Source organism: Nansenia antarctica (genome assembly GCF_963989245.1).
Source record: "Nansenia antarctica genome assembly, chromosome: 16".
NCBI lineage: Eukaryota > Metazoa > Chordata > Actinopteri > Argentiniformes > Microstomatidae > Nansenia > Nansenia antarctica.
In genome coordinates, this window is record NC_137686.1 from 20,895,820 (window position 1) to 20,908,570 (window position 12,751).

The window sequence follows — 12,751 nt, forward strand, 5'->3', positions numbered from 1 at the left end:
AAACAAGGAACAAGTGGCTCAGGATGAGGCAATTCTGTTGATTTTGAAATTGTGGAATGCACTGCCAGTTTCGATTAGGGATGCAACCTCAGCAAATATAGGTTTTACGCAGAAGTATAAATTGGGCTTTGGGAAGATGGTCAGTGTTGCGCAGGGGCTGGGTTTACCATTTATCAAAGAAACTAATCTGTTGTAATCATGTTTGGACAAAGCCATTAAAAAAAGTGACGTATGTCTAAATAGCCGCAAGCTCTTAAAATGTCCATAAGGGAATTTAAAGTGTGTTTTCTAGGGGTAAGTGAAGTTCTTCTAGTGATTCTTTGGAAATTCTTTCTGTCTGCGGTCGGGCAAAATCGGAGTCAGAGACGCCGAACAGCAGTTTATTTGCCTAATTGTCCCGCATAAATGTTATGTTTTAAAAGTATCGCACTTGTATACTTGTTACTTTATCGAAAAAGATTACCACTGTTGAGATGAAGTAGAAAAAAACATATGCAAATAACAGACCATGCTCGCCGCGTAGACTCATGATAAACTATCTTGGCGGTGAACATCTGTAGGCCGTTATAGTTTAAACAGCCATTTTTATTATTTTTTCAGATATAGGTTGTTGTTTTTGGGAGCTTGTTCTGTTTTTGTGTTGTCATTGTTCATTGACTGACTTTTCCTGCATTTTTGGAATGGTTCTGTCCAGTGGTGGACTCAGGCTGTTTGAAGGGCAGGGGCGATAAGAAAAAAAGGGCACCTACTGCACAACATGGGACCCCATCAGTGCACATGGTCAAGTTTAGACCATTGGAAGGGCAGCCAATAGGGCACATCCTCTAATTTTGCCACTCAAAAGGGCACTTAAGAGAGATGTTTTTCAACCGTGGGGGCACCAGGAGGGGCGGTCGCCCCCCCTGCCCCCCCCTGAGTCCGCCAGTGGTTCTGTCAATTAAATACCAGCCATTACGTCATCATCCGGCCAGTTACAAGTAACCATTAAATGGTCCTACTGAACTGCTGTATTTGCAAACAAACTAATTGAAATCCTTGGTAAACAACAAGAAACAACAATAACACATTGCTCGATAACACATACAAGGATCAGAATACCTTTCTACTAAACACTTTTGTCTCTTTGGCAAAGACATTATGGACAACAGATCATTTGACAGATGTTGTGTTTAAATAATTTTTCAGGATTCAGATGTCGGCAAGTCCAGTATTGTATGTCGTTTTGTACAAGATCATTTTGACCTCAACATAAGTCCAACAATGGGGTAAGATCTTTACACAACATTGCAATGAAAAAAACAACATTGTAGCGGACAATACTATGATGTATGATGTACATAATTCACCTGTGTGTTTGGTTATGGGGAATTGTGTGCGGGCACTTTAACGCCGGTCACTGGGGTGTGACATATGGGGGTTACAGGTAACATTTAAGGAAGTGTTGTATGTTGCTATGGGCGCTATGTCAGCAGTTAAATAAATGCCGACACGGTAGGCTTTATACTGATTCAGAATGAGACACATTGTTAATTGCATGAAAAGCTAAGAATAAAACCTCCCTGCATGTGTCCAGCACTCCCCCTCTCCCTCATGTTCAAGTAAATGGTAAATGAGATTGTCAAAATATGTGAGGCTGACCTGATCAAATCAAGGCCCTGGCTTCATCAAAAGACTTTCTTTGTGTTCTGTCAACCTATGGATGAAACTGATCCATAAAAAAAAACGTGCTCAGTTATGTTTTTTCAATTTTATTTCACCAACAGGTAAGTTAATTGAGGACACATTCTTATGAATGAATGGTCTTTATTGTCATTGCTATAGTACAGGTACCAAACAACGAAATTTGGGAGGTTATTTATGTACTTATTATGGTAATGCTCTTTATTGTTTGCAGGGCATCATTTCTTACCAAGACTGTGCCAAGTGGGAATGAACTCCACAAGTTCTTTATCTGGGACACAGCAGGGCAGGAAAGGGTGTGTACATCCACACTGTGGTCATCCATCATCTGCTTATCAACAGTTGCTTTCTCAGAGTGCAATTAATTCTGTTAGCAGAGAAACACACACCGTTTGATGGTGTTTCCTGTCACTCACAATCATGTTGGAACCCAGAATCTCACAGTGAGATAAATTACGCAATCACTTACTATTACTGCAAAATCCTTATGACTTGAATCCATATTTTTAGGGATGATGTGATGTGTGACAGGATGACAGATGCACAGGGTCAAAGTTCACAGTTCTGTTGTGTTGTTATGATTTATATAGTAAACCTCAGCATTATCTTTCTCTGTTAACGTGGATTGATTTTCTCCCCTGTTCTTTCCTGAATAGTATTTCCTGGTTCCACTCAAATTAAGTTAATCAGATTTTTTTAAACGTCAATGTTGAATTAGGTTATAACATTGTAAAATAACCATGGATATGGATTACTGATTCTGTTGAACTTTTCTTCCACAAGTGTGGAATAAAGCAAATAGATGTTATAATAGCCTACATTAGTACACTGATTAATGGCAAGCCCCTCTTTTTTGTATTTATTTTTATTCTAGTATCACTCGTTGGCCCCAATGTTCTACAGAGGTTCAGCCGCTGCTGTCATTGTCTATGACATCACCAAACTGGTAAGGAAGTTGCACTCTATACTAAAGAAAATGTGTCGGCCGAGCAGTCCTATTTGATCATATCTATAAGCAATAGGGGAGTGAAATGAAGCTCTGAACAGAATGAATCACAGTGATTTGCTGATGTCCTCAAATGTGAGGAATAGTCTTTCTGGTAGCACTTCACATTAGGTTGCTCTCATACTGTACCAGTGTAGTAAGACTAATGACTCTAGTAATACCATTGTAGAGCAGCAACATAATATTAAGTCTTACTTTTCATATTGTTCTGTTCATCTTATAATGAACGATGTGTCTATGCTTAAGGGGGAGAATATGCTGACCTGAACATTTGATTAAAACAGTATGTGACTCATCAGCCATGGACTGAACTGTAGCCTTGATATGTCCTGTAGGACTCTTTCAAGTCACTGAAGAAGTGGGTGAAGGAGCTGAAGGAACATAGTCCAGAAGACGTCGTTTTAGTAATAGCAGGAAACAAGAATGACTTGGGGGACATCAGGTGTTGTGTATTTGTATTTCTCTATCTGCTACTATACAATTATTGAGTCTTACGGAACACATGGAAAGGAGTTTTAGAATGTGTTTCTTTCAGCAGTAGACTATTCAAGGCTGACATTGCCACAACAGTGTAACGCAGGCATGTTAATGGTTCTGTTTGTCATAGGAGACCAGCTGATAAGTCCAACCCATCACTAACTATAGTGTTCTTCTTCAGGGAGGTTCCTATGAAGGAAGCCAAGGAGTTTGCTGAATCGATTGCGGCTATTTTCATCGAGACTAGTGCGAGAAATGCTGTCAATGTTGAAGAACTCTTTCAGAAAATCAGTACGTGTTTTAGTCCATATTTTGTGTTGGTGCAGTTCATCCCAAACACTTCCCATATTGTTTGGTTTGTAGCTCATGAATTCTTACGAAAAAATTACAGAATTCAACCATGGATTTTTTGCAAATAATATTGTATCACTTAAAGCTATCTGAATATGAATATCCTTTGGGATTTGTTTCCTGTAAAACAGAGCAGCGTCCGTAAGCAAAGATTAACATCCTACTGGATGTATGTTTTTTCTAATAATGGTTCTTTGTTTTTCTTCAGGTCGACAGATTCCACCCCTGGAAAGCCCTGATTTAGACAGCAATGAATCCTTCAAACTGACCAGGCAGCCTCCTCCATCCAACAAGAGATGTTGTTAGTAAACCAAGATTGCCAGTGAGATTTATCACACTTGTCTTGGATCCACAAAATATCTCCTCATCACTTTGGCACCATGTCCACAATACACATGCATTGGTCTCTAATGAGAGAAAGGACAGAGAGACTTTGGCCTATCAGATAACCTCAGAAACATGTGTCCGGTCACGTGTCCACTCGTTGACGATGCACACGTAGGCTGTGTTCGGAATAGCGTACTAGCATACTACTCATACTAGATATGACGTAGATTTTGAGTATGCAGTGCATTCACACTGTACAGTATGCGAGATTTGAGTATGCGAGAAATTTAGTATGCGAGCAATATTTCAGGGATAATTGAAGTCTGTTACGATGGACACTTTTGCCATACTGCTTCCCCAAAATGCATTTCGCGTCCAGGGTTGCCAGATGGGGCGGGTTACCGCCGAATGGGCTACTTGATTTTGAGGTTATAGAAAGTTTAGGCTGTAAATTGTCAATCCCATCTGGCAACCCTGTGCGCTTTCAGCCTTGTCAAACTGTGTCATACAAACTTGTCATACAGCTGTTGTTTACATTGTCCGATAGCCTGGGAACCGAAAGCTTGCAATAAACATCGTTTTTTGCACATATTTGAGTGTGCAGATGCTGCTTTTTTGCACTCTATTTGATACTCTTCAGTTGCAGCACCCCAGCTAAGTCTGATCACGGATGAGCGGTGGTATTTTCACTATACTGGGAATTAACATGGTGAAATGCATTCTTAGACAAGGCTACGTCGTCATGATTACAAATATGCCACTTGAAATGCATGAAATCCAAGTTTATTTGTGTCTTACACACATGTTCGCCTAGTATTTGACTGATTGTAACCCAGCCTGATGCCAATTGGGCCCCCATCCCTTCACCAACCGTCCTGTGGCTCCCTCTGCAGGTCGGAACGCGCCATGTTCCCCACAATGCCGTTTTTTTAGTGGGGAGAAAACATTTCTTTTCATTAACACACATTGACATGTGAATAGGATTAGGATTAAGAATAGGATATATTAGTACAGTTCAATTGTATTTAAATTCAACCATTGACAGTGGCTGGTGAAAGGGGGAACAAGTCGGCAACCAATCATCGTTATTTTGCAACATGGAAATAGATGTCAACGTTGTTGAAAATCACACTCGCCAGTCAAGCCAAAATACTGCAATGCAATGGATTGGGTGTGTAATCCCCACTGCTACCTAGTTAATTATAACACTACTTTACAAACACACATTTGGAATGTGTTGTGGTATGGTTGTAGAATTGGTTGTAGCTAGTGTAATGAGCCAGCAAGCGGAGGATGCGGAAGCAAGTGAACGAAGTCGGATTCTCGGACTGCACCACCTCCACCTGCATCTCCTTCATGGGCAGCAGCTCCCAGCCCACCCAGGATTTCACCAGCTGCTTTAGTAGATCCTGAGGTATTGCAAATGGTTAAGAAATATTGAAACAATGAAAGTAAAAATGTAGACTGTTTCCAAAACCTATGCAAATACATAAATCTAATAGGACTGCAACAATTCATGAACATGAGTATGTACAATTGAAGGTCCTTCCAAAGTTACTACCAATGTTGCTTTAAAAACACTCACAACATTGGTGTCAATATCCTCAATAATAAGCTAATAAACCTATAGGTCTTAAATGAACACAATGGGGAGAGTATAAACATATACCTGTCTCCACAAACTGCCGCAGGTAACATGCAATTCTGCATATAATTGCAACAGGTATTTCTCTCATCCTCGTCTCCCCCCTCTGTAAGCCACAATGTTGAATAGAACAACCTAAAATAGAACAATATGGCAATGATCAGAAAACGTTGAACAACAGGTGACACTTAGAGGATGTGAATATAAACATGTACAGTATATAGTCAAATGAATGGGAGTTTGACTACACAATAGGCTAGGTGCAAGATCTCACTACTTCCTGAAAGGCACCTGGCATGAACATATCCTGTCTCACTCTATTGGTTTAATTGATTAATCAGCTGTGCACTGTGTGTTCCAACGATTTACCGCACAGCTGATTAATCAATTAAACCAATAGAGTGAGACAGGATATGTTCATGCCAGGTGCCTTTCAGGAAGTAGTGAGATCGTGCACCTAGCCTATTACCTACCGTTGCATTTCTTGCTGCAGTGTTAGCTCTAACAGGCTGGCCAACCCCCAGGGCACCACTTGCCCCAGCTAGAGTGCCCATGGGCTGACGTACTGTGGGAGAACTGTGTAAACCACTGCTAGTTTGTGTGGTTTTGTGGGCAGCTTTGTCTGACGCAGCTGAGGAGATCTGTTTCAATATCAGTTTTCTACCTGAAAAAGATAAATGTAGCCACTTGCATTACCATAGATTGCAAGTTTTCAGAAATTGACATATCATTAGCTAACATAAGCATAAAAGTATTTTTGGAAAAAACGCTGGTAGGGTTAGTTAAACAACAGTAGCTCTACGCTAGCTAAGTTAGCGCAATCACAATCAAACCACTATTACTATCAACAATCATAGCTAGCTAGCTAGCTTACATGAAGGTCATGAGCTTCCACATGTATTTCGATGAAAGAAAAAAAAAACAAGCGAGGCACAATACTGATATGGTTTAGAGAGTTACATTTAAAAGAAACAATTGATATAGCTAGCTAGAGCTACACTTACCTGAGGAGTGTGACTGAGCTTTCCGTCAAGCCTCGAATGTTCTGTGATTGGTCAATCACTGCAGTCAATCACTCAATGCCCACTCGAAAATGCTCTCTTGTGATTGGTCAATCAATCATTGCATGCCCGCCCTTCCCTCCGCCCTCACATCCAGCCACTGTTGCGAGGACATCGCGCATAATGTTTTATGACGTATTAGAGTGTTCCACTATTAAACCACGGTGCGTCTTGCCATCGATCACAACTTGTTAGACCTTGGTAGATCTCACATGTAGATCTCACATGTCCCGTTGTTTATATAGACAACTAGAAGATTGAGACCAGAAGATTCTTCAGATTTGTTTTAGGTGCTGTAAAGACATGGGAGAACCATATAAAACAAGGTTCGCGTCCCTTCAGTGTTTCTGGAAAGAGCAGGAAGAAAAATACCAGCAGAGGTAAGGAATTATTTCCATCAGTGAGACAGAGTCTGGATTTTTGCCAAGCACATGGTTTGAAAGCACCTTCTTGTGATGAGGTAGCCCTGTCTGAGACCTATAAACTGTGAGGGAGAGATGCTTGAGTCTTTCACGTGGGAGACCAGGGTTCAAATTCTGCCAGTAACACACAGATCAAAGAATCAACTTCATCTTAGCTATGTTTTTTTGTGTGATTTTATGTTTGATGTAACTGGTGATGCTAAAGACCAATTAAACAGTTTCTAATGTAATCATGTCTGTCTTGTCTCTCCCTCGCTGCCGTCTCCCAGGGCGAACATCATGTCCCTGGAGGACTTTGAGGGGCGGATGAACCATGTGATCGAGAGGAACGCCTTCCTGGAGGGCGAGCTGGACGAGAAGGAGAACCTGCTGGAGTCTGTGCAGAGGCTCAAGGACGAAGAAAGAGGTGAGCGCCGGGCCGAGAGCTCACCACAGGAGCGTCTAATGTTACAACAACAACTGTCTCTGTTTAGTTCTACACTCCAGCCAGCCTCTCTGTCAGTGGCGGCTGGTGCTAAAATGTTTGGGTGGGGCACAGGTTATGGGGGCATGCTCCACGGGGAAGAATATCAACTTTAAAATCTGGATTTACAGTCAATTTTAGCATGAGAATAGCTCTACCCCCCTGTACAGACCTCGCCATCCCCTCTACCCCCCTGTACAGACCTCTTCATCCCCTCTACCCCCCTGTACAGACCTCTTCATCCCCTCTACCCACCTCTACAGACCTCTTCATCCCCTCTACCCACCTCTACAGACCTCTCCATCCCCTCTACCCACCTCTACAGACCTCTCCATCCCCTCTACCCCCCTGTACAGACCTCTTCATCCCCTCTACCCCCTGTACAGACCTCTCCATCCCCTCTACCCCCTGTACAGACCTCTCCATCCCCTCTACCCCCTGTACAGACCTCTCCATCCCCTCTACCCCCTGTACAGACCTCTCCATCCCCTCTACCCCCTGTACAGACCTCTTCATCCCCTCTACCCTCCTCTACAGACCTCTTCATCCCCTCTACCCTCCTCTACAGACCTCTTCATCCCCTCTACCCCCCTGTACAGACCTCTTCATCCCCTCTACCCCCCCTGTACAGACCTCTCCATCCCCTCTACCCTCCTCTACAGACCTCTCCATCCCCTCTACCCCCCTGTACAGACCTCTTCATCCCCTCTACCCCCCCTGTACAGACCTCTTCATACCCTCTACCCCCCTGTACAGACCTCTTCATCCCCTCTACCCCCCTGTACAGACCTCTTCATCCCCTCTACCCCTCTGTACAGACCTCTTCATCCCCTCTACCCCCCCTGTACAGACCTCTTCATCACCTCTACCCCCCTGTACAGACCTCTTCATCACCTCTACCCCCCCTGTACAGACCTCTTCATCACCTCTACCCCCCTGTACAGACCTCTTCATCACCTCTACCCCCCTGTACAGACCTCTTCATCACCTCTACCCCCCCCTGTACAGACCTCTTCATCACCTCTACCCCCCCAGTTTTCTCTACAATTTCTACACGTCAACGTGTACCGAAACACTTGTTTCCAACGTGGTCCTACGTTTCTCCTACACCAAGACACATACAAAGAGCATAGAAACATACAAAGAGCATAGAAACATACAAAGAGCATAGAAGATACAATCAGAATACAGTCTGCCATTCCTTCTCCCAGCATCGATTTGGTTTTCCTATCATGACTGAAGGACAGATGATTCACTTACTTACACAAGTTTGACTTCGGTAATAGGTCCAGTTGCAATATCAAGTTGGGAACAAAAGATGCCTCCTTCTAATCCATTTGTTCAATTTGTTTACAAAGTCCGGTAGTGGAAAGCAGAACAACGCATTTGTTACTTCACATCCCGCTAGCCATGTTTTCTTCTCATACCAACCCCTCGTAAATCCTCGGTTATACGATTTTCCAATTTTCCCTGCCTTATAAACTTGCTTTATAATTAAATTTGGTCTGGGTGGTCCTAATTCCTTTACTGTTAATTTCTCCTGGTTGCTACGACGGCTGAACGGTGTTTCTTTTAAAGATTCAACCGAGTTGTTCAGAACATTACTAGCCATGGTGAAGCAGGTGAACGAACGTGACGCCGGCCGTATGACATGACGTAAGCACGTACGATTCTTTGTGCATGTCCCAAAACCCCATAGACAAATGACCGAATGGCCTGAAGTTACCAAAATAGATTTTACATGCAAGTCTACGAGAACAGCCTAGTGCAATTTCGAGTAGACTGAAAGTTGCCCTGAAAGGGGCGGGACTTGAAGCTGATTGGAACATACTCCACAGAACACTAGCTGATTGGACTATGATATACTCCACAGAACACTAGCTGATTGGACTATGATATTCAGAAGCAACACTGTCTAGAAGTCATAGAAAAAAAATCTCTCTCTTCTCCCTTTGGTGGGGCATTGCCCAATTGCACCTAATGAACCAGCCTCCCCTGCTCTCTGTTAAAGGATGAGTCATCTGATGGTTGATTGACAATTGTCTGATTACCCTATTCGAGTACTTGAATGCACCCTTCCTTCCTTCCTTTCCTTCCATCCTTGAGGAAGTCACTGATCTAATGTGATTGGATTGGTCAAAGCAACATTTTCATTGCTTGTTTACCACCAATCAAGTCATGTCAGATCAGTGATTTATACATGGAAGGAAAGAAGGAAAGAAAGACAGACGGTTAACCGAGGTCCCGACTCCCGAATACCGTTAAAGATCCCATGGCACTTATCGCAAGAGTAGGCGTTAACATGTCACCCTCTGCTACCAGTTGGCTTATTCATCCCCACCCCTCCCCCCTGCAACAGTTCCCCAGATTCTCGCTGCAAATGAGAATGTGTTCTCTCAGGCAACTTGCCTGGTCAAATAAGGGTGAAATGGAAAGAAAGTGAATGGATGGATGTATCTATTTCAAGACTATTCAAACGGGGGCCTACTCTTCCCTTGGCTTGCTACTAGGAGATATATACCGTGTTAGATTCCTGACATCCTTCATACTGCTAGTTTGGATGAATGTTATCCATTATGGATGGCTGATATGCTGTGTCTGCTCTTCCTGTGTGTCGGGGCAGATCTGCGGTATGAGCTTGCCGTGCAACAGAAGACAGAGCGACACCTGTCCGGCAGCCTCAACAAGACGGAGACGGACCGGACCTGCAGAGATCTGAAGAGGAAGCTGAAGGAGTTGCATGAGAGATGCGTGCCGCTGCATGAGATGCATGAGGCTGAGCAGAGTGCATCGATGGCTGAGGCTAGAGACAGCATTAGCCAGACCCTGGTCGCCATTCAGGGTGACATGGTGGCACAGTCAGGGAAAATGGAGACCTCAGTGGAGCTACAGCAATGCCACAGTGCTGTAGGATCTCTGCTGGAGAATGTAGAGAGGGTGTGTAGTGAGGGTAGTGTCACATGTCAGCCTCCTGGGGGGGCCCTGGTCAACCAGGTCAACCAGGTGATGGCCCTCTCAATGGGATCCGACACCTCCACAGCCTCGGTCACACAGCCTCAGAGGGATGCTAGTGGGAAGAAGAAGAAAGGGAAATTCAGCAAATTCCTTTCAACGATGAAGCGCAAGCTCAAGGTAAAACAGAAAATATACAGTGAATTTATAAGGGCCACATTCCACATAATTTCACATTAAGGAAGTGTAATGTAAAGGTAAAGTCTTACCAGTTTATCATAAAACAGCAGACAAGCTATGCATTGTTGTTGTAGGAATAATGGGGTTTTAAGAGATATGTTCTGTCATTGATTCTTCTTCTGTAACAACTGATATAGTGCAAGAGGACCAACCAGGTTGGTGTCCAGCCTCCAGCCCCAGGAACGGAGGACATCAATGATGGTGTCCAGCCTCCAGCCCCAGGACAGGAGGGCATCGAGGTTGCCCACGACGATGGACACAGCAGAGGTAAGTCAACATGGAGAACACATAGACCTAGGACATACTAACCAGACGCCTGATCCTGGATGTCCTATTATAAGGACGGTTATTCAGGAGGACTCAGTGCAGGAGCCAAATGGTACAGGCAACGCCCAACCCTATCTAGTTTCACCCCTCTATATAACGAAGAAGTTTGAACACACTGCACCAATCCTGAGATCTCTACACTGGCTACCAGTCTCTCATAGGGCTTTCACACCGGCAAAGAACCGTGCCGGTTCGCGTTCGGAAACCTCCGAAGTTGCCGCTGTCTGGCGAACGAGCCCGCGTTCATACCAGTGTATCGTTCGCCGGACAGCGCCAACGTTCGGAGGTTTCCGAATGCGAACGCGAACCGGCACGGTTCTTTGCCGGTGTGAAAGCCCTATCAGAGAATTGAATTCAAAGTACTCCTAATTGTATACAAATCACAAAATGGTCTTGGTAGACTAATCAGCTAATCATTCCAAGAGTGAAAACAAAACACGGTGCAGCAGCTTTTAGTCACTCTGCCGCATGCTCCTGGAACTCCCTGAAGAAATCAAACAGGCCCCTAAAAATATTTAAATCTAAGCTAAAAAAATGTTTTGCAACAGTAATGGTTAAACACTAACACTTCGATCTATGTCTTTTCATCCATTATCTATTATCTTATTAATTATCTTGTTAAATGTTTATCCATATATATATATTCTTGTAATTTAAAACATATGTTACGGTACATGTGGGAATACGGTACATGTGGGAAAACTAGGGTTAGGGTTAGGTGCTAGGGTGCTAGGGTTAAGGTTAGGATTAGGGTTAGGGGTAGGGTTAGGGTTAGGGTTAGAATTAGGGTTCGACATGCCAGCATGTACCAAGTCACCCTAGCACCTAACCCTAACCCTAGTTTTCCCACATGTACCGTATTCCCACATGTACCGTAACACATATATATATTTTCTTACTATCCTCCTCTTGGTATTGTTCAATGCTGTATGTAAAGCACTTTGAATTGCCTCTATTGTATGAAATGTGCTACAAATAAACTCACCTCGCCTTGCCTATGTGACACCAGATATGAGGGTATCACATGTCTTGCCAAACTTTGGCAAGGAGGATTATGGCCTCTTGGTGCGAGGGATCTGCACCAAACTGCTGGTGAATATATTTCCCGCCATATCTGGGAGAGACCTGAATGAGAAGAGCCTAGGCATCACAGAGTCGGTCCTCTCAGACTTCTGCGCAGCGTCACGCATCCCACGGACTCAGGAATACCCTCGGGGTCTGGACATCTACAAGATCTACATGGATGTTCACAAGGAGCTTGTGCAACAGTTCGGTGGTGAGGAAGGCCTCAAGATGGCGGCTGAGTTCAAATATCCAGCAATTGTCAATGTTTTGGAGACGTCATTGACGACGGAGCTTCTTGGTGCGTGTGGTGCAGCACAGGCAGCCAAGAAAGGAAAGAAGGGAAAACTATTCTCTCGCTGGAAGGTATATTACACATACTGAATCTATATCTTTCAAAATGTTAATTGATAACACTGCCTTGTCTTTAACTAATTGATACAGAATTACACATTTATATTCATATGTGTAGTATTTTAGTTTGTATAATTGCATTGCTTTATTGGGATTGATAAGCTGCAACAGGTATGGCATTTCCATTTGCACCTTTTCTCAACATTCAGGGCTCCAAGAAAATAGACGGCAGTCCTCCGAAATCGATGAAGAGCAAACCTCAAAGCTCTTCCAGGCCTGTATCCTCTACAGCAGTGGTCTTCAACCGGGGGTCCGCGACCCCTAGGGGGTCCGCAGAGGTACTGCAGGAGGTCTGCCCATTTCTGTCATAATAATTGACAACTT

General features: G+C 43.7%; 1 protein-coding gene across 1 annotated transcript; it reads left to right on the forward strand.

The window, feature by feature from the left end:
* Positions 1–258: 258 nt before the first annotated feature.
* Positions 259–3,820, forward strand: LOC308171431 (ras-related protein Rab-31-like; the record flags this gene model as incomplete). The annotated part of the gene is made up of 7 exons (XM_080546274.1): positions 259–294; positions 1,186–1,265; positions 1,895–1,976; positions 2,555–2,626; positions 3,022–3,128; positions 3,345–3,454; positions 3,723–3,820. The coding sequence occupies 7 exons, from the start codon at positions 259–261 to the stop codon at positions 3,818–3,820; spliced, it is 585 nt and encodes a 194-aa protein (XP_080402400.1).
* Positions 3,821–12,751: the final 8,931 nt, after the last annotated feature.